The sequence below is a fragment of the Oenanthe melanoleuca genome, chromosome 14 (genome assembly GCF_029582105.1).
Source record: "Oenanthe melanoleuca isolate GR-GAL-2019-014 chromosome 14, OMel1.0, whole genome shotgun sequence".
Lineage (NCBI taxonomy): Eukaryota > Metazoa > Chordata > Aves > Passeriformes > Muscicapidae > Oenanthe > Oenanthe melanoleuca.
In genome coordinates this window covers 14,124,305-14,145,952 of record NC_079348.1, presented here as the reverse complement: position 1 = coordinate 14,145,952, position 21,648 = coordinate 14,124,305, and the positions used below count along the sequence as shown (strand labels likewise).

The following is a 21,648-nucleotide window of genomic DNA, read 5'->3' as shown; positions in this document are numbered from 1 at the left end:
GTTCAGCACTGAAGTAACTGTTCAAGGGATCACATTGTCATTGTTATCTGCATTGGCCACTAACACTCCTCAAAATGTGAAGTTAAACTCAACTTCCTCCCTGGGAAGTTTATAACTCACAAATTGCCTCTGTAGGTACTTTATAAGCCACATCGATGGGATTTTGTTGGTGTGAGACAACCCTGAATTTCATTAGATAAAAAAGAGGGAAATCCTCATGGCTGGAGCACTGTGCTGTGACACTGAGCAGAGCTTGCCAAGGGTCACAGGAGCCCCATGGGGATAAAACAAACTGTGCAAAATTCCGAGATAAATATCCCACAGTTATGGATGGACACTGCATCTGACTTGTCAGTCAGCTAATGCAGCATCCTCTGTGGGAGCACACACACTTGTCAGCAGCAGCACAACAGGCACTTTCTGCAGAGCCTGGGCACGCAGGCGGCAGCTCGAAGGCTGGACTTGATCTCTTTTTCCGGAGGTCTTTTGACTCTGACTGAGACTTGAAAGCCTGAGCTTCTCCGTGTCACCAGAAGTGACGTTAGCGGGAAGGAGAAGCACTGAGGATACCGGCGATGGTGGGAGACAGTTTGGCTCGGGGTCTGAGCCACCGCAGCCCCGCCTGAGGGCTCCCCTCACAGCCCCGCCATGGCGGCCGCGCGGCGCACGCGCACCGTCCCCATGGCAACGCGGCTCCCGCGCCCCCGGCCCCGCCCCGCTCTGCTCCCCTGCCCTCACTCACGGCGCCCACCGCCCTGCTCAGCACCGGGCCGGACTGCGGGCACAGCGAACCGGCGGCACCGGGACGAGCGCAGGGCCGGGGACAGCGCAGCGGGGCCGCGTCCTCGGGGAGCGCTCGCTACAACCGCTCGCCGCCAGCCCCAAGCCATTGGCTGCCCTCGCCCCGCCCCTCACACGGGCCCCTCCCATTGGTCCGGCGCCGCGGGGGCTCTTGGGTGTTGTAGTTCGCTACCCCTGAGGGCGGGGTGCTCCCGGCATGCCTTGCGCGGGCGGGACTAGTTCCGGCGGCGGCGGTGGCGCTCACCGGGACGCAGGTGAGGGACGGGACGGTGGTGAGGAGCAGTGGCGGGGGCACCCACCTGTGGGCTCGGCTCCCCGTCGGTGGGGCTGTGGCCGCAGCGGCTCCTACCCGCTCGCTGCAGTCTGCGTTGGCAGCAGGGCCGCGCGGGGATAACGGCCCGGGGCCGTTCCGCTCTGAGGCGTTCGGTACCGGCCGCTGGCTCCGCCTCGGGTGCGCCGTGCTGTGAGCGGAGCGTGCCCGGGCCGAGCCCTGCGGGTGCCGTGCCCCTGACAGGAGAAATGTGCTCCTTAATGTGGCTGCTCGAGTGTTTTTGTGCCTCTTACCTCGTTTTTCTGAGGTTGGTTGATGTGCTTTAATGTGCCTGAGAGTGGCAGGCTCCTGGTAGAATCACTCAGCTTGGAAAGGACCTTTAAGATAATAGAGTCCAAACATTAAAAGATGAAGAGCTTGGTGTATTTTGTGTGGGTTTTTTTGTGAGTAGGATTGAACTCGGGTGTTGTGGGTCCAGGAATGTTTTCTCTCACCCACCTCAGGAACCTGCTGTGGTTCCTGCAGCTGTGGTTTGTGCCAGCTGAGTCACTCAGCCGATGTTACACCACAAAAATGAGATGTTCTGGTTCCTGTTGTTGTGGCTAAGCTGGCAAAAATTGAGCCTAAAAAGAGGTGCTTAAGTAAATAAGCTTTTTTTACTCCCTCCAATAAATTGTTGTGAATTTAGTGGAAATAGAACTGAGGAATAGAAGGGGAGAGTGTTCCTGCTCTGCCCTGGTGGCAGAACATCATCTCAAGTCCTGGGGGCAACCACAAAGGATCAGAAGGGTCTAAAGCTGCTGGAGAGTGTCCAAAGGAGGGACATGGCCATGGGGAAGGGTCTGAGGAGCAGCTGAGGGCACTTGGACTGTTCAGCTGGAGAAGGAGACTGAGGGCAGAGCTCAGCAGGGGCTGCAGCTCCAACCTCTGCTCCCTGGGGCAGGGACAGGACCAGGGAAGGGCAGGAGCTGTGCCGGGGGGCGTTAGGTTGGATTTTAGGAAAGGTTCTTCCCCAGAGGTGCTGGCACTGCCCAGGCTCCCCAGGGAATGAGCACAGCCCTGGGGCTGCCAGAGCTCCAGGAGAGTTTGGACAGCACTGCCAGGGATGCACAGGGTGGGATTGTTGGGGTGCCTGTGCAGGGCCAGGAGTGATGGATGATCCCTGGGGGTCCCTTCCCACTCAGACTCTCTCTTGTCAATTTGCTGGCTCAAATTTGCACCTTCAGCAACACTTGTGCTGCCTTGGGTGTCCCTGTTTTGGGACAGAAGGACATGTGTGGATGTCACCTGTGCTTGTGGGAGGGGATGTGAGAGAGTGAATTGAGCAGAGCCTGCTGAGGGTGATTAAAGGGCAGGGTTGGAATTGTTCTGTATTGGGGGCTGGTTGCTCCTCAGATCACCTCCCATTTATTGTAGTGTGGCCCTAAGGTGCTTTTTTTGCTTCAATTTTCATATTAAGTTTATTTTTTTTCTCTGCCTTCTGGTTTGCTCAAACAGCAAACTCCAAATCCAGGGCAGTGTGGGGTTTGCTGCCTGCTCTGTGCCCCAGCACTGTAGAGCTCTGACCCTGATAAATAGCTGAGTGCTGATGGATCGAATTTAATAATAATGATAACAGCAGCCTCACTGGTGTCATGGTTTGACCCCAGCTGCTGCTGCTTTTCCTTGCTCCATCCCAGTGGGATGGGGAGGAGAATCAGGAAAGAAAGTGAAAAACCTCATGGCTTGAGGTAAGAATGATTTAATTATTGAAGCAAAGTAAAATATAATGATGATAATAATTATATGAGAAAATAAACCGAAAAGAAATTCAAAAGCAACATGGTTGCTCAGCACCTGCTGATTCCCATTCTATGTCCAGGCTATGATTGGCCAGTTCATGTACTGGCAGTGATGTTCTGAGGAATGGAATATCCCTCTGGCCAGTTTGGGTCAGCCCCCCCACCCCCCGGCTTCTTGGGCACCTCCTTGCTGGCAGAGCATGGGAAACTTGTTTTAGGGTAAGCACTTCAGTGTGTTATCAGCATTCTTCTCATCCTGAATCCAAAACAGCCTGTGCCAGCTGCTGGGAAGACAAAGAACTCTATCCCAGCTGAAAGCAGGACAGCAGAGCTGAGGGAGGTCTGTACCAAATGTGAACTTGGTCACTGCCCCAAAGCAGGGGAACAGCCTGTGAATGTTCAGGAGGTTTTTGTCAAACTTTTTCTTAGTAATCCAGTGTCCCTCAGTGCTCTCATGTGTGCTTTGAGAGGGATTTTTGTGGGCTTTATCTAAAATGTTCCATGACTTGAGCTTCTTAGGTTCTGTGGTGGCTCCCCCATCCCTGGAAGTGTCCCAGGCCAGGCTGGATGGGTATGGAGCAACATGGGACAGTGGAAGAAGATGTCCTGCTCATGGCAGGAGGTGGGATGGGATGGGCTTTGAGGTCCCTTCCAACCCAAACCATCCTGGTGTTGTTTGATATGATGGATTATTATGTATTGGATGCTTGTGTCACATATCCCCTCCAGGCTTCTCCTCTTCACACAGACAACCCCAGTTTTGTTTCATTCAGGTCTTTTCATTTCACTCCTGAGGGCTCTGATCACTCTTGTTGTCCTGGAGATTGTGAGCAGCTGTCCTCAGGTGCTTGCAGAGCTGACAACCTGCTAAAGTGCAGTCTGAGGTGAAATCTCAGAGCTTTAAAAAAAAAAAAATCAAAAAGCAAATATGTAGGCAGAGCAAAGGGGAGGTGTAGGAGTGAGGCTGAATGTCCTGGGTGTTCTGTCCTGTCCTTATTGCCCTGCTGACCGTGGATCACCTCACTATTGCTAACTTGTACCTGAGAGTGGCTGATTCTACAAAGACCAAACAACTGAGTGGTTTATAATTAAGGTACCCAATTAATAAGGAGGGTAGAGAACAACAAGCTTCACCTCACCTAAATGTGCTTCTACAAACTGCCCTGGGTTTTACCTCCTTTCACTGCCCTTTGGCCTTCCTGGGGCAGCTCTAATCTGTTCTAGGGAGAAACTCCTTTTCCCCTTATGATCCACTTCAATCTACTCTGCTCTCCTTGTGCTTTGGTTGTGAGGTGTTCAGGCCTTTCCCTTGTGCTCTACATATTCTTGTCTGAGGCCTCTGGGTTGCCCAGGGCAGTACAAATTGCTGCTGTCAGGCACAGTAGGTGCTTTCACAGCATTTTTAAAGGGAAATAGTTTCTTACCAGCTGATGAAGTAGAATAGATGGTGCTTTTGTAGTCTTAACAAGCTTAGGATGAAGGAGGGGAAGAGGAGGAAGGTGGGAGACAAAGAATCCAGGTGGGGAGTGAAGAGGAAGGAATAAAAGCTGTTTTCTTATAAGAAAAGGGGCTGGTGCTTGAAGACTCCCAGTTGCTCAGAAAACAAGAGTATGGTCTTGAAATGTTACAGCTGATGGAATCTGAGGAGCAACTGCTGCTGAAAAGCCTGTTCCTGCTCTTTTATTCCTCACCAGAGTCACATTTGTCATTTGCCTGACCCCAGAATGAATCAAAGGAATTAAACTGGCAAGAAGTTCCAGGAAGAAGAAAGATTTGATGTTGGCTTAGCTTGTGTAGGCAAAGCCCAGGAGTGCTGTGTGGTGGGCAGTGAGACTGCGCAGAGGGGAAAGCAATTCCCACAGGATTGCCTGGAACAAGCTGCCCAGAGAGGCTGTGGATTTCCTTCCCTGGAGATGTTCAAAGGCCACCTGGACACAGCTCTGTGTAATGTGCTCAGAGAACCCTGCTTGAGCAGGGAGGTTGGGTGAGGTGATACCAGTGGTCCCTTCCAGCCAGAACCACTCTGGGATTCTGTGCTGGGGGCTGGATTCTGTGTCCTGGAGCTGCAGCTGTGCTGAGCAGCTCTTCATGGAGTGCCAGACAAGAACGCTCTCTTGTGAGAGGTTCAAGTGATTAATCTGCAATTGCTCCCTAAGGCTGGGGCTGGGACAAACCTTTCAGGCAGTCCTGGAGCTGGAGGAGCTGTGTAATTAAAATGTGTCTGCAGGAAGGGGGGTGTGCTTGGATAATGAATGGGAAGGTGTGCTGCTGCTCCCTGTGTTTCAGCATTGTCCAGGATTCACTGAGGTGGGGCTGGGCTGCCTCTGAAGGGCTGAAACAATGAATGGTAGAAACAATCTGCTTAAACCTGATGGCAGTGGAGGGTGCACGCTGTTCAGGTGACAAAGTGTTTCTGGGAGCAGTGGGCAGTTGTCACTATTAATGCAAGACAGATGGACAAGACCAGGAATGTCTGACACATGAATTCTTAATTCTCTCCCTGCATTATAAAACACAAAGGGAAAGAATTACATCCTTTTGTGTAACACTAAGCCTACCTTCAGCCCTTAAATTGATGTTTAGTCTTCTCTTGCCTAGGTTATTTAAAACTGCCTTAGGCATGTTGTGAGGTTCCAGTGCTCTAGGCACTAACTTTGTCAGGTTATCTTTTAAAATGAGCAAAGCAGCTAAGAGTTGTTAAAAGGTTATTTATTGCAGAAGCACAACACTCTCAAAAGGCACAGTCACAGACATGAAAGTCTATGCTAGGTTTTAGTTTAGAGTCTCAGGTAGAAGCAGAAGCTGAGGTCCCGGTAGGGCAGCTCCTGTCTTTTTTTGGGATGGCAGAAAAGCAGAAAAGGCACTAACTCTTTCTAATACTAACTTTTATATAGGATCTTGTTAACAAGCTAAGACACAAGCTCAGGTCACTACTTTTTAATATATTAAAATGTTAGTTTTTTAGCACGCTAGGTTACGTATATATAAGTTACATAAGACTTAGAAAATAAGTCTAGTAAAAATATTGCTTACATTTTTCATAGTTCTATTATGTCTGAGTACTGCCTGCTTGGATTGGGCAGGAGGAAATAAAACCACTGCTTCTGCAATCTTAAAATGAGATTTGAAAAATGTGGGGTTTAGCATTGTTGCCTTTTATTTTTCCAGTGTATTGGAATTGCAGCAAGAGAAAACTTGCAGCAAAATCTTCTCAGCAACACTTATTGCTTCGGGCTGAGGAGTCAATCGAAGCTGAGGTAAGAATTTGAAACCCCTCGCATCCGAGCTGGAATTCAGTGGAAAGCAGGGCTGAGCAGCTGAGCTGTGCTGTGTTTGCTCCTCAGGGCAGGATGTCGGAGCTGAGTGACGAGGCCAGCGAGTCGGAGCTGCTGAGCCGCAGCCTGTCCATGTGGCACGGCGTGGGGCCCGTGCTGTGCCACCAGGAGCTGGACGTGCCCCTGGACCTGCACACCGCCTCCTCCGTGGGCCAGTACCAGGTGGTGCAGGAGTGCATCCAGCGGTGAGAGGGGCTGGGGGCACAGCTGGGTGCAGATGTTAGCATGGAAACACATCATCAATCACAGGATGATTATATGCAGCTGTCCTGCTTTGAAGGACAGGTGTCTGCCAATAAAGGCAGAAGCTTCTCTTTGAAATGGAAAATGTAAACCCCCTCCCTCCAAATATTATAATTTTGAAATTAAGGGGCTCTCAGGCAAAGATATGGGAATTAGGAATAACAGCTCTTTACTAGGAAAATTAAAATAGAAATGCAGTATTACAAAGAACAATCCCAACCCTGACAGAGTCAGAATCAAACGTGACATCCCATCAGTCAGTCAGGGTGTTGGCAGCAGTCCCATTAAATGGTGAGTACAGTCCTCCTGCAGTGGCAGATGTGGTTCAGCTGGAGCAGTGCTCCTGGAGAAGGTGCAGTTTTCCTCTGAAGGTCCAGGGATGATGTGGAAAGGTCTGGTTTTCCTCTGGAATCCAGTGGAAAGATGGTACCTTGGTGTCCAAAATCTGTTTTTATCTGGGTAGGAAAGGCTTGGCTCCTCCTCCTGGCTGGAGCATCTCCTAATGGGATGATGTAATTTTATCAGTCATGCAGTGGGACTGAATGGGCCAGCAGCAGATATCATCTTCCTGGAGGGAGGATGGGCTGTGGAAAAGATAAAGATGATTGCCTCACCCTGTCCCAAAGATGGCCCATTAGCAGATGGTTTGTGTGAGGGAGATAAGGAATCACTGCCCCACCCGGTTTTAACAGATGGTGATAGAATACACATTGCTGGCCACATCAACCCAAATAGCAGGTGCTTTTATTGAAGAGCTCTGGGAATCAGGGCTACAAACCCAAATCTCACCCCAACATGGACATTCAGGATGGACATGATTTATACCCTTTTCATTGCATAACTATATATCAATTATTAAGCCCTTATTGTTCTATTGTATACAATGATCTTATCCAAGCATGTATTCTTGTAATTTTCATCAGGACCCCCCCAAACATCCTTTCTCATGATTCTTATTATGATTAAACAATAATTCTATTCAATTACCAAACAATCATTATATTTAACAATCATATTATTTATGATATGATGATTACACAGGTGCAGACAAAGCTGTGCAGACAAATTCGTTCCCAGGACCTAGTTGCCTTTCCCAGGCCTACCGGACCCAACCTTTCTTTCCACCCCCTGAATCTATTGTATACAATTCCCATGTTTTAGAAACATTTTAACCCTATACTATCACAGATGTGGCTGTCACCACTGCCACGCTGCTCCAGGAAACAGGGACACGTCACCAGGACTCCCAAAGGGTGCAAAGTTTCCAGGGGTAAATCTGATAAAAATTACCTCCTTAGTGTTCTAGTGGTAGTGTGTCCCCCTTCCCATGTAATAGTTAATTAGTGGTTTATTTTAGTTTTTTTGGCTTTTATTTAGAGTTAGGGTTAAAAAATAACAAAGGAAGTAGAATTTCTTGTGTTTGGGTTTGGTTGTTTGTTAAATTTTATTAAAATATAGAGTGCTTAGTAATACTTCTAGCCACTTGCTAAAAGCAAGGAAAAATGAAGGAGGATTTAGCTGTTACAAGGTGTTTTAAAGTTAAACAGGTCAATAGAGAATTAACATTTATTTTTTAACTTGATAATTAAATTTTTATGACTCTCAGTGTGACGTTAACATTTTAACTAGAAACTATTACTTGAAATTTATGAAGAAGGAAGATGAATACTGAAAGAGACACCACCCAAAATCTTCACACACACACTTTTGTTTCGTTATACACCTGTGATTTTAACTTCATCACTCAAATTTAGAAGCCTTCTCCAAGGTCTCAGGTCAAAGGCAGTGTTCTCTAGGGGGTCAGTGCCAGAAAGCACAGAAAGCTGTAAAACCCCAGGTTTGTGGAATCCAACAGCCCCATGGCAGGGGGGTGGAATGAGGTGGCCTTTAAGGTCCTTTTTACCCCACACCATTCTGTGATTCTGGTGGAGGTTGTGCTGGAGCTAGTAGAAATTCCCATGCAGGCTTCAGTGCTAGATGCTAACAAAAGTCTGTGGAAGCCAGCTGTGGTGCACAGCTGCAGCACAGGAGTTCATGTGACTTCTTCCCTCTGTCCCTTAGTGGAGACCTGGATTTGAACCAGAGGAACTGTGGGGGCTGGACCCCACTCATGTACGCGTCCTACATCGGCCACGACAACATCGTGCACCTGCTGCTGGAAGCAGGAGTGAATGTGAACATCCCCACCCCAGAAGGCCAGACTCCCCTCATGCTGGCCTCCAGCTGTGGCAATGAGAGTGTTGCTTACTTCCTTCTGCAGGTGTGTATCCCATAAAAAACAGGGAAAGCCACAGCACGTGATTTAAATGCTGTGGGTGGGATTATCCACGAGCTGCCGCTTTGTGTTCTGTTGTGAGTTCTGCTTCGTGCTGGGATTTAAACTCCTGGTGTCCCAGCAGAAAGGGGCAGTGGCTGAAAGCCTGAGCAGAGCAGATGCAGTAAGGAATATTGTGGTTGTCTTGCAGCAAGGGGCAGAGCTGGAGATGAAGGACATTCATGGCTGGACTGCCCTGTTCCACTGCACCAGCGCTGGGCACCAGCAGATGGTCAAGTTCTTACTGGAGAATGGGGCAAATGCCAACTGCAAGTAAGGAGGAATCTGTCATTTCACTGTCATTTCATTGTCATTTGTCATTCAGTATGAAAGCAACAGGTGGCAGAGGAGCACACTCCAACAGACACATGCCTTTGTCTTCCCTCAGTACCTTAGGATGTGTGGCACAGCTAATACAGGGACAGGTGACCTGCAGACTGAATTGAAGTCTGCCCATGCTGTCATTCTTTATTAAATTAAGATCAAAGGAAATTAGATTTACTGCTTGTTTAATTATCAGCTAAACACTGACACCTTCTGAACTCAAATGCACTTCATAAGTCTTTCTATTGATTATTTTAAATACTCAGAGTTTAGATTGGTTTTTGAAGTGTGTCATGCATTCCAATGCCATGCCTTGGGTGCCACCACACATTTATGCACATGGAATTGCCTGAGAGCAGCAAAAAGTTCTCACTTTAGCTCCTGCAAAACTGATTTGGGGTCTTAAAGGCAGATCTGCAGCTGGAAGGAGTGATCTGTTGCTGTGCAGCCAATTTAGGAGCACTGAATCTCTACAGGGAGCTCTACAACAGAACAGCCAGTACATTGTAGAGTCTGTGATCAGCAAAGGTTGAGGGGTGAAAATGCTCTGTTAGAGAATGGCAAAATTGCAGCACAGTTCAGCTTTGGTTATAGCAGTCCATGTGTGTGTTCTCTCCCCAGGGAACCAGTGTATGGATACACACCTCTGATGGAAGCAGCTGCTTCTGGCCACGAGATAATTGTTCAGTACCTTCTCAATCATGTAAGTGTCATGACAGTTCTCTGTGTAGCTGAAAGTCTCTGATTCCAGCCCTCAGAGGAGCTGCCACAAATTTGACACCATGCTTTTTTTTGACAATGTTATGTTTGCTCCTTGATGACAGTCACCTCTGAAGTCCCAGACTTTTGGGACTGTTTTCAAAGTACCTGCTTTCTTCAGGCTGGTAACGTGATTTTACACTGGCCTTGCAGGAATAGGAGTGAGATTTGACTGTCCAGATTTTACTGAATAATGACTGAATTAGAAAACAACTGAAGCTGTCATTTTTTCTATTGTGTTTACAGGCTTGCATGCTCAGGCTGGTGGGCATTTGTATCCAAAAGCTCATGAGCATGCAGGGCTCTTACACAGTTTGATTTTAGTCCCATTTGACTGGTCCAGCTTACTGCCAGAAGGAGGCAGCAATACAAAACACTTCAGATCAAACAAACCAGATCAGTGGCAATGCCCTGAAGAGAGCCCTGGGCTATTTGGCATTCAGGAATTTGAGAGGCTGGAGAGAACTAGAAAGGCACTCAGGGTATTATTGCAGCTTGAACTGTCTGTCAAAGGTGAGCCTGTATTGCTAAGAGCTAAGACAATATTTGGGATTTTTTTAAATACATATTTTTTACACTCTGCCATGTGCACTTAAACAGGTATTTTTGTCTGCAGGGAGTGAAGGCAGATGTCAGAGATAACACTGGAGCCACGGCACGGACCCTGGCCATGAAGTATGGACACACCAAGATTGTGGGGCTGATAGATTTGCATGCAGCCCCAGTGCCCAAGGTCTTCTGCAGAGGTCCAGGTAACAGATCTTTAGAACTTGTTCATTTTAAGATGGAACCGAAGTGAGGTGTTTGAAAGTATGTTATACTGTGTAGATGGGGTAGTGCTACCTGGTCTATCCTGGAAATTTCAGCATTTCTGAGGATGGAAGAGGCGTGAATCCAACAACTTTTGTCTGCTGGCCCCTTTCTGACCTAGGTTAGCTTTCACTCTCACTCTTTAACATTTCCCTTTTTCTTTCCACTGCATTTATAGAACAGTAGCAAATAAAGCAGGCATATGACTTCCTGTGCTGCTAACAAGCTGTGTTTGAACTACAGGCAACTATGAGGAGCTGAGTTCTTCAGATGAATCATGTTCTGCTCCCCAGAGACAGAGACCTGCTCGTCGGACCAAGGGTCCCAGCATCCATGAGGGGCCCCAGGCCTTGGCCAAGATCACAGCAGTTGGGATTGGGGGAAGAAAGCAGTCTTGCTATGGTGAGGAGAGTTGGGAGCCTGAGGGACAGTCCCCTGAGACCCCAAATGCACTGCAGCTCTTCCTGATACCCATTTTTAATTTGTTTGGGATTCATGTGTGGTTTGTACAGAACAAAGATAGCTTTGTATGAAAGTGTTCACTATCCAGTGTCTGGGTTAGAAGGAAAACCCCCCTGAACTCTTTTGCCAAGGTTGGATATTGATGAGTGGGATACTTTTCTGCTCTCCTCAATTACTGTTCCCTTGACTCTTGAGAACAGTTCAGTTTCCCTTTCTTTGAGGCAGGCTCAAAAGTTTGAGAGCCCTTCTGAAGCTGATGACAGAGAGGTGCTTGCAGTGGCCAAGAAATCATTGACCATGAGAGTGAACTTGTGAGTTTTGCCTTCCCTGATGCTTGAAATGCTTCTAAAAATGAAATTGCAAAACCTTTGCAATAGACAAGAGAAAGATGGTCCAGTTCATCCTGGATGCAGTGCTAGGAGGTTTTACTGTCTGTCATAGGTATTTCTCAGGCTGGTTGCCTGGCATAGTGTGTTCAAAGCTCAGTTTATTCTCTCAAACACAATCTGTGTTATCCCCCAGGCTGTATTGGAATGATACTGTCAGCTTCTTAAATGCCAGAGGGATGCTTCTGGTGTTTTAGCACAGCTGAGGGTTGGTTCTGCAGGGTGTGCTGGAAGCTGCTGTTTAAGGTACATCTCTGCTGTGAGGTGTTTTCTCTGGCTTTCTTTCAGTGTAAGCATGTAAATGAAGTACATGTGCTGTGGGATCATGTGAGGGAGCTGCAGGAACCTGCATTTCTCAGGTGCTCTCTGTGCTTGGAATTTGTCAGTTGCGAGCACAGTCTCTCATCTTGGTTATTTCAGATCCAGAAGTGGTTACACTTTCTGCAGGAGCCTCCCTGATTAATCTGCATCCTAACCTCTGTTCTCCCTCGTGTTGCACACAGAGCAGGTGCCCCCTCAGGGCTATGTCACCTTCAGCAATGATGGCAGCTGTGAGTCAGGTGTCATCAGGAACAGGGATGTCACCTCCCCAATCAACGAGCTGGACGTGGAGAGCAGCAGCAGCAGGGGTAAGTCACTGTCTCAGAAATGGGCCAGGCCTTGGCTTCCTTTCCCACTAAGATGCTGAGATTGGAATGTCTCTCCTGAGGGAAGGCTGGGATAAACTCAGTGTGGTAATTCCATCAATTTGTACAAATAATCTGAAGGAGGATGGGAAGAAGACTGGGCATGGCTGTTTCCAGAAGTTTCTGGTGGCAAACAGACTTGGGGAGAGATGAGTGCTGGGGATCAGATGTGAAATCTCTGCCTCGGGGTCATTTTGTATCCTGAGTGCTGCCTATGAAGTCTTGCTCTGGATCTCTCCTTCTTTACACCTCCAGGAGGTTTTGCTGGTAATTGTGTAACAAAACAAGAATGTTATGAAGTTGTGCTTCAACATTTTTTCCTGTTCCTTTCCAGAGGATAGTGCTTTGTCCAGCAACAGCTTGGGAACCATCAGGAGCAGCAGCAGCAGCAGTGAATGCCTAGTTAGGATCCCAGGAGTCAGCAGTGAAGGTTCCTTGGAAAGCAATGAGGTGGATTTTCCTTTCTCTGCCTTCAGCTTGGGCAATGTTTTCACCCTTGGGTGCCTCTATTCCCATGGGAGCCCTGTAGGACCAGGCTGGGTGAGGGAACACTGTTCCAGGGATGGGAAAACCAGGGAAGGGGAAGAGGTTGGAGATGACTCACAGCACATGTGAGTCAGGGCAGCTGCACTGCAAAAAGGGCCATTAGGTTTTGGAGGAGTCTGCACTTGTTAGCCCCCCTGATCCTGACATCTCTGCACAATCATCCTTTCCATTCTGTGGGTGTTTTTATTCTTTTCCAGGACTCTGACCACGCCAACAGCCCCCCGAGTCGGAAACAAGCCAAGAGCTTTAAGGGCAAGAGCCGCTACAGCAACAGTGACAGCCATTGCCTGGGGAAGGCTGGGGGCTGCAGCCAGCACCTTCCTGAGCCCCCAGCCTACACAGGGCCCCAGGTAACCACACACCTGTCCTGCAGGCTCTGTCACTGTACCAGGCACGGGAGGCTTTTCCAACAGACCTTGGATTCCAAACCTCTGCCCAAATTTAAACACTTGTGAAACGGCAATTTCTTGTAGAGGAGCTGTTTGCTGAGATGCTGCTGTTGCTTGAGGGGTGTCCTAGGCCCTTCAGGCCTGTGGGTGGGCTGTCAAACCTGGCAGTGGGGTGGGCTGGGGTAGCTGGTTCTGTGTCATTCTGCGCTGCGCTTGTTAGAAGGGGCCATGGCTGCAGCTGAGCCAGTCCTGGGGTGTGTGGAGAAGGGCAGGGAACCACGGGAAGTTGTGGTTGCTGCTGGAACCCAGAAAGGTGTTACAATAGCACCAGGAAGAAGATATCCATGTTAGGAGGAATGGTGGTGCTTTCGTTGTGACGGTGTAAATAACTTTGTTTTGTTGGGGCTGCAGGATCTGGCAACGTTCCTGGAGGAGATCGGGTGCCTGAAGTACCTGCAGGTGTTTGAGGAGCAAGACGTGGACCTCCGGATCTTCCTGACCCTCACAGAGAGCGACCTGAAGGAAATTGGCATCACGTGAGTGTCTGTCCTGTCCTTCCCAGCTTTCCCTACAAACCAGGGCCAGCCTGGCCAGGAAGGTTTGGCTGGGGAGTGCTGCTCTCTTCTGGCTGCCTCCCACACAACTTGACTGTCCTGGTTTGAAGGACAGATGTCTGCCAATAAAGGCAGAAGCTTCTCTTTGAAATGGAGAATGTAAACCCCCTCCCTCCAAATATTATAATTTTGAAATTAAGGGGCTCTCAGGCAAAAATAGGGGAATTAGGAATAACAGTTCTTTACTAGGAAAATTAAAATAGAAATGCAGTATTACAAAGAACAATCCCAACCCTGACAGAGTCAGAATCAAACCTGACACCCCATCAGTCAGTCAGGGTGTTGGCAGCAGTCCCATTAAATGGTGAGTACAGTCCTCCTGCAGTGGCAGATGTGGTTCAGCTGGAGCAGTGCTCCTGGAGAAGGTGCAGTTTTCCTCTGAAGGTCCAGGGATGATGTGGAAAGGTCTGGTTTTCCTCTGGAATCCAGTGGAAAGATGGTACCTTGGTGTCCAAAATCTGTTTTTATCTGGGTAGGAAAGGCTTGGCTCCTCCTCCTGGCTGGAGCATCTCCCAGTGGGATGATGTAATTTTATCAGTCATATAGTGGGACTGAATGGGTCAGCAGCAGATATTATCTTCCTGGAGGGAGGGTGGGTTGTGGGAAAGATAAAGATGATTGCCCCAGCTGGTTTAAAGATGGCCCATTAGCAGATAATATGTGCCAGGAGATCAGGGTCACTGCACCACCCTGCTTCAACAGATGGTGAGACAATACACATTGCTGGCCACATCAACCCAACACATTGACATCCCCACGTCCTCAGCTGTAACAGCTGCTGCTTCTGGAGCTGCCTTGGAGAGACCAGGCTGCTGCAGAGGTGCCCATGGCAGCTGTTGGGCTCAGGGACAGGGGGTGCAGGCGTGACCCCTGCTGGTTCCATCCCCCAGGCTGTTTGGCCCCAAGAGGAAGATGACGTCGGCCATCGCGCGCTGGCACAGCAGCGCCCGCCCGCCCAGCGACGCGCTGGAGCTGGCCTACGCCGACCGGCTGGAGGCAGAGATGCAGGAACTGGCCATCCAGCTGCACAAGGTGAGGCTGCTGGCAGCTCCTCAGGGCCCTACACCCTGCAGGAAGTGATCAGTGCTGTGGTTTTGTTGTGCTTCTGATTTTCCTTCACCTCAAGCCATGACTTGTAGTGGACACGCTTGGTGTCAAGTATACCACAAGTGCAGCTTACCCACTTCTCATTCTTTGTGCTCCTTTGTGTCTGTTTCCCATCCAGCTGAGAGCTACAGGAGCCAGGGGCAGGAATTAAATCCCTCCTCTTTCCCAGCGGTGTCATTTTTGTGAAGTTGTGCAGCCATCAGTGAACAGATTTGTGTTGGTTTAGGAAATTTGGACTCATGATTAGCATTGTGAACAGAGAAGAAGGGGGATTTGTAACTCTGGGGCTGGGCTTAGTGTGGAGAGCATGTACTCAGTGTATGAGCTTCATCCAGCTTCCTTTCCCTCTGCAAAGGAACATTCTGGCTGCTTAAGGCATTGAAATAGCAGGGACCCAAGAGCAGCAGGTGTGAGATGTTCAGTGCTCCCAGGCTGATCCCCAGTGTGCTCTGCTGCAGAGGTGTGAAGAGGTGCAGGTGATGAAGGGCCAGGTGTGCCAGGAGCAGAAGCTGCGTGCAGTGGCTGAGAGCTGTTTGATGGAGAGGGATGAGACCTGGAATGCCATCCAGTGCCAGCTCGGAGAGGCTCAGGCCATCACCAAAGATGCTGGAGTCCTGCTGGATCAGATCATGTAAGTCATTCCCACTGAGACTGCTGGGAAATGGGGTTTGGGGCCATATTGGCAGCCTTACAGGTGATGCTCAGGGTGAGGCAGGAGAGCTCACCTGGCACCTGAACACATTTGGATCCTGCCACAGCCATGAGAGCACATGTGAAGCTTGGGTCAGATGCATGAGCTGAAGTGGCTTTTTTGAGGGTGCTGGGTGTTCCTGTTTCAACCAGAAGCAGCCAAAAGACTGAGGCTGTGCTTACCCAGTGATCAGGTGAATCCAAAAAGGAGTTTTTAACCCATACTCTATCAAAGGATGTGCAGTGACTCACAAGTGAAGAACTTTTCTTGCAACTCTGTGACAGCCACCAGAATAATCTGAATAGCCTCCTGACACTCCTTTTGCTGCCTTTGTGGTGCTTTTCTCTGTGCCCCAGTCAGACTCCTGTCATGGGCCTTGTTCTGCCCAGTGATACAACAGGGACATCCCTGAAAGTGGCCTAAATCCTGCTGCTTATGGATCCTAGCCCGAGGGAGTGGGGTCTGCTTGCTGCCAAGGCATGGTGAGCTGAAGGCGGATCCAGAAGCTCAGCAGAGCCATATTCCCAATGCAAGGGGCAGAGCCTGGATTTTCCCCCTGACTGAGGAGCTGGGGCTGCTGTAGAAGAGCCCTGTCATTCTCTGAACCTGTTTGAATTGGTGGGATGGTGATGACAGCCTGAGATCCTGGCTGTCCTGAGGTTGTTTCCTTAGAGGAAATGTTAGAAACTTTTGACTGGGTGTGATTCTCACACAGACCAGGCACAGCCCCTGGCTTGGGCTTCCTGCTGCTCACCCCAGCCCCTCCTTGTCTTGTCCCCCCACAGCTCCTCTGTGCTGGGGCAGAGCTGGCAGTGGCTGGGAGCTGAGCAGGGCCGTGCCCCGAGCTGGGGCTGAGGCACCGCTTCCTCCTCCCTGCCAGCAGCAAGGAGCAGCTTGTACCTAGAGGCGCTGGCCCAGGCAGGAACTGCAGGCTGGAGCGGTGTGCAGTGCCCCCCCAGCCTGGCCCCGTGTGCTCTGATGGCTTTGGCTGCTTTGCAGGAGCTGCCAGGCCGAGCTCTCGTCCCGGCTGGTCCCGGAGCGCGCGGGCGAAGCGGCGCCGGACACGCAGCAGCAGCGCGGCACCGGGGAGAGCCGGCGGCCCGGGGAGCGCCCAGGTGAGAGCAGCTGCAGTGCAGGGGCAGTGAGCACCAGGAGAGCCCCTGAAAAACCCCTGCTGGTCTTCCCTGGCTTTCCTTGGGAATGGATAAGCAGCCAAACTCTTAGGCTGAGTTTAATTCTCACTTGGGAGAAGCGTTTAAAGCTCCCAGAGCGTTTGGAGTGGAACTTGCAGTTTCTCAGTGAGTTCTGGGATCTGGCAGGTGCTTGTTGCTAAAACTGCCAAGCTGTAGCACAGGCCTCAGTGCCAGCCCTGCTTCAGGGACCTGCACCTTGGGTTTGTTACCACCCTGTGCACGGGAGCAGGATTAGATATGGTTGGTTCCCTAACCCAGTTTGGATGATTTTGCTGTTCGATCTGTGGGACAAACCTCTAGCTGAGCAGCCTGGCAGCTTCTGGGCTGAGCCAGCAGCTCCTTATCCCTAGGAGTTGCTAAATGATCCCTGGAAGTGCTCAAGGCCAGGCTGAAGGGAAGTTTGAGCAGTCTGGTCTAGTGAAAGGTGCTCCTATCCAAGGCAGGGGGTGGAATGGGATGGGGTTTGAGGTCCCTTGCAACCCAAACCATTCCACGATTCTGAGGTTCTCTGATCTTGCTGTCTGTGACATGTTCCTAGTGACCTGTTCTTTGCTGCCTGTGTCTTAGAAGTGAGACAAGCAGAGATCCTGTTGATTTCTGCCCAATGCACTTAATCCCTTTGAGATTCTCTTAATAAACAACCCAGCCAGTCTAAAAACATAAATTCCAAAGTGGTAGCATTGCCAGAAAACTTCTCAGTTTGGCACAGGCAGCTCTAGCTCTCTTCCTCTGTGATTCAGAACCCCTAACTGGAATCCCTTTGGCTGGAGATGCTTCCCAGCAGCACCAGCCCCTTGTGTGCTCTGTCCCAGAGAGCTGCAGATGGATTAACTGTGTCCCTGTCCTTGCAGTGCTGGAAGGGTGGCCACCTTCCCTGAAGTCCCTGAGCTTGCCTGAGCTGTCAGCTGTGCTGGAGGAGTGTGTGGGAGAGATGGGTAAGGTGGGAAGGACTCTGGGCGTGTGGGGGGACTGTTGTGCTGGGGGAGGCGTGGCTGGGTGGGGTTTGGTGGTTTGGAGTGCTTGTTGGGAGAGACCCCACAGTCCCTGCTGGTTCAGGGAAGTCTCCAGGCTCTGGAGTTGGTGCTGTTGGGCTCTGCATCATCCCCTGGTGACAGGTCCAGGCTGAGAGGTGGAGGTAGGGGGTGGTCCCTGCATCTCCTGCTCCGTGCTGAGAGCTGCTGGGGAAGTAGTTCCCTAATCCTGTGTCCTGTTCTCCTGGTGACAGGAAACTGCCCCAGCAACTTGCAGAGAGTAGAGACACCCCTGTTTCAGAGCAGGAAGGCAGCACAGCAGTGGCTGAGTGCAGCTTCCTGGCCCCTTCCTAATGCTGCTTTGTCTCTTTGGTTTGTCCTCAGGAAAAGCTCTGCAGACTGTGACTCAAAACCTCCAAAGGCTCCAGGCCCTGGGGCAGAGCGGGCAGAGCTGGCCAAAGCCATAACCAAGCCAGGAGGGTGAGTGGGATCAGCTGCCCTGCCCAGTGGCACTGAGGGGGCACAGTGCCTCCCTGCCAGTGCCAGGCTGTGGCACTGAGGGGGCACAGTGCCTCCCTGCCAGTGCCAGGCTGTGGCACTGAGGGGGCACAGTGCCTCCCTGCCAGTGCCAGGCTGTGGCACTGAGGGGGCACGGTGCCTCCCTGCCAGTACCAGGCTGTGGCACTCAGGGGGCACGGTGCCTCCCTGCCAGTGCCAGGCTGTGGCACTGAGGGGGCACAGTGCCTCCCTGCCAGTGCCAGGCTGTGGCACTGAGGGGGCACAGTGCCTCCCTGCCAGTGCCAGGCTGTGGCACTGAGGGGGCACAGTGCCTCCCTGCCAGTGCCAGGCTGTGGCACTGAGGGGGCACAGTGCCTCCCTGCCAGTGCCAGGCTGTGGCACTGAGGGGACACAGTGCCTCCCTGCCAGTGCCAGGCTGTGGCACTGAGGGGACACAGTGCCTCCCTGCCAGTGCCAGGCTGTGGCACTGAGGGGACACAGTGCCTCCCTGCCAGTGCCAGGCTGTGGCACTGAGGGGACACCATCTCTCCCTGCCAATGCTCAGAGCTCACTCAGAGCCCACACACCAGGCCTGAGCTCTTACTCATCCTTTGTTCCCTCTGGTTGGCTCTCCCTTTGGAAAAGCCTTATTCCCCTGTCCCTTTGTCCCCCAGAGGGTGACTGTCCCCTCTCTCCTGGTGGCTGCAGGGTTTCTGACGTCGGGTGACCGTTCCACCCGGAAGCTGAGTGTGCCTGGGACAGGGAGCACGGGGCCGTGCCGAGGCCACCGCAGCTGGCAGGACATGGAGGAGGCTGTGGCCACCAGAGAACACAGCTGGGAGCATGAGGGACAGCAGAGGACAACAACCAGGCCTGACTCAAGGCTCCCAGGATCTTTGGAAGGTTTAGATTTGGAGGAGAAGCTCCAAGCCTGGAAGTTTCATCTGCCTTAAGCTTCCTGCAGCCCTTGTTGTTCAGGTCTGAGTGGTGGTAGAAAGGTGGCAGTTGTACACAGCAATCAATTCATTATTACTATTTTCTGCATCCCAAGCTCCCCAGGGCCTCTGAAATGTGTCCCTGGCTCCTCCTGTGCCCTGGGGATTGGCCCAGAGAATGGATCTGAGGCCATAACAAAGGCAGTTTGTTATGGTGGGGTTAGGGAGTGGGGTTTGTGATGTTTGGCTCTTTGAGCTGCAGTGGAGCTCAAAGTGCAGCCCTGTTCCTAATTGGAATGTCTGCTCTACTGCCACCCCAGAACTGGGCTTCAAAGCCTGTTCCTCCAACCAGCCCACTCTGGTTCACTTTGGGTTCTTGTTGTTCTCAGGGGCTGGGTGAGATCACGTTGGTGTTTAGGAATGGCATTCACTGAAACATTCCCAACTCATCCATTCCCCTTCCTCCCCTCCCCTGGGGTGGGATGGAGAGGAGACCTGGAGGCACAAAAGGTGAAGATCACTGGCAGAAATAAAAGCATTTCACTGAAAACAGCAATGAGATAAAGAACAGAAACAGCAACAACAGTAATAGCAAAAGTGTAAGGACAGGTCCTGGACCTGCAAAAATGAATCCTGTCCTGGCCAGAAGCAGGACATCACCATTACTCCATCCCCAGGAACTTGGCTGTGTGCTTTATGGCAGAGATCATTGGTCTGGTTTGCCAAGGCCAAGATCCCAGCAGTGCAGATGTTCCCCTGGCAGGACAGGAGAGAGAAGAGCTGGGACTGTTGAGCTTCCCATGCCTCAGGCAAGCAGGGGACACCAGGGCAGCAGAGCAGGAACAGCCCAGGTGGAGCTCTGTGGTGCCAGGCTTTGCTCCTCAGCACTGCCTGCCTTTGATGTGCAAGCTTTGTGTTGGGGAAATAGTTCAGTGGGAAGTAGTTGTGCCAGGGTGTTCTTGGGTGGGCAGTGCCAAGGACAAGCAGTGCAGGGAGAGGCTGCCCTGTCCCTGGGAGTGGGTGAGGAGTCTGGTGACAGGGGCTGTGGTGTAAAGTAGTTTCCAGTGACTCTGTGCTCCCATTTATTCCTGAGTCCTGTAAAACACAAACAATCAAAATCTGAAGTCTGTGAGTGATGGCCTTGATCAGGACCAGTTCCCTTGGGAAGAGGATGGAGCTGTGTGTTCCTTCTGGTTTTTGGACCTTGGGCACAGATCCCACATATAAAAACTCATCTAGCTCCATCTTTTCAGCTAGTCACCCCTTTTGATGAGCTGCTTGACAAGTGACAAGTGGTGTCTGTGCTTCCTGGGGCCAGCCCCTGTCCCAAACCAGGCAGGTATGGCCCTCAGCTGTGACCCCACATGCCTGGCAGTGTTCCCCCCTCTGGGTGCTGCCTCCTGCCCAGCACAAGGCACTGTTTGTTTTCATCTTGAGCAAATGCCATGGAGCATGTGGGCACCCAGTGCCAGCTGCAGGAGCTTCACCCTGCAGAGTCTGGATGAGGTGGAGGAGTTCTCCTCATGCAGCACCCCTGGAACCTCCTCAGAGGGCAGAGGCTGGGCTGGGAAGAGTGGTCAGGGCTTTGTCCCACATTCCCTGTCACTGCAGGAGGGGGGAGTGCCAAGGTCTCTCCTGAGCCTTGGTGGTGCCTCTGGCTGCAGTAGCACAGGCTTGGTAGTGCTGTTTCCCTCGAACTTAAGGCAAAGCCCCCCAAAAAATCCAAAGGGAAAGGGCCTGGGGGTGCCTGAAGAGCCAAGGAAGCCCAGGATCAGCAGTGCCCTCAGAATGGGGGGCTGTGCAGAACAGCGGCTGGGAGGTGACTGTAGGGATTTGGGGCTGGCTTTGCTAAGTCTGAGGCTGGAATAAAGGGGGCTTGGGGGATTAACATGGTCTATCCAACAGATTAGAATGTCTGGGAAAAGGGGGGAGAGTTACCAGTGTGTGTGTGAAGGAAAAAGGCCCCAAACAGCTGCTGCAGGAGCCCAGGTGTAAAGGCTTCAAGGGTAAGAGCACAGGAGGGGATTACAACAGAGTATCCCTGAGGAGGCAGTGCCTGAACTGCAGGATGTGAAACAGCATTCCTGGGCAGGCACTGGGAGTCTGGTGCTACCCTAAGGTGAGCTGTCTGAGGAAAAACAGCATTTGCTGACTTGGGTAAATGAATAAAAGCTGAGATGCCTGTGTGTGGTGTGTGGGTTTCTCTGGAGGGAGCTGGGGAATCATTAATAAGTTCCCTGATTTATTGCAGGACAGTCAGGAATGCACACAGGGTTTTCCAGCCTATTCTGCCAGGAGCTTGCAGGCTCAGGGGCTTGGGGCTGTCACATCCCAGCACTGCCTCCAAGGGTGATGTGGGGATCCAGTGGGAGCTGCTGGAGTGAGTCCAGAGGAAGCCACGGAGATATTCCAATCCAAGGGCTGGAGCCAGAACAGAACTGGTTCCTCTGTTCAGTGGAGAAGAGAAGGATCCAGGGACACCTCAGAGCCCCTTCCAAGGCCTAAAGGGGCTCCAGGAGAGCTGCAGAGGGA

At 51.1% G+C, this 21,648-nt stretch overlaps 2 protein-coding genes across 2 annotated transcripts in view; one reads left to right on the top strand and one right to left on the bottom strand.

Annotated features, from left to right (window-relative positions):
* DNAAF8 (dynein axonemal assembly factor 8) overlaps positions 1-1,376 on the bottom strand; it is an 87,971-nt gene extending 86,595 nt beyond the window's left edge. The window contains 1 exon segment of the mRNA XM_056503683.1: positions 1,101-1,376. The gene's annotated coding sequence lies outside the window, so the exon portion shown is untranslated.
* On the top strand, positions 958-21,302 carry ANKS3 (ankyrin repeat and sterile alpha motif domain containing 3). The gene is made up of 18 exons (XM_056503424.1): positions 958-1,055; positions 6,022-6,110; positions 6,198-6,373; positions 8,493-8,691; positions 8,897-9,018; positions 9,691-9,772; positions 10,445-10,580; positions 10,882-11,040; positions 11,990-12,115; positions 12,507-12,622; positions 12,916-13,068; positions 13,519-13,643; positions 14,612-14,753; positions 15,287-15,459; positions 16,519-16,634; positions 17,564-17,647; positions 18,068-18,163; positions 18,890-21,302. The coding sequence occupies exons 1-17, from the start codon at positions 998-1,000 to the stop codon at positions 18,148-18,150; spliced, it is 2,139 nt and encodes a 712-aa protein (XP_056359399.1). The 5' UTR covers positions 958-997; the 3' UTR covers positions 18,151-18,163; positions 18,890-21,302.
* The last annotated feature ends 346 nt before the right edge of the window (positions 21,303-21,648 follow it).

Bases quoted from the DNA above. Each gene is read 5' to 3' on its own strand.
- ANKS3 (XM_056503424.1), top strand. From the start codon at position 998: ATGCCTTGCGCGGGCGGGACTAGTTCCGGCGGCGGCGGTGGCGCTCAC. The intron at 1,056-6,021 runs GTGAGGGACGGG...TTATTTTTCCAG, and splicing joins TGGCGCTCACCGGGACGCAG to TGTATTGGAATTGCAGCAAG. The intron at 15,460-16,518 runs GTAAGTCATTCC...GCTGCTTTGCAG, and splicing joins GTCCTGCTGGATCAGATCAT to GAGCTGCCAGGCCGAGCTCT.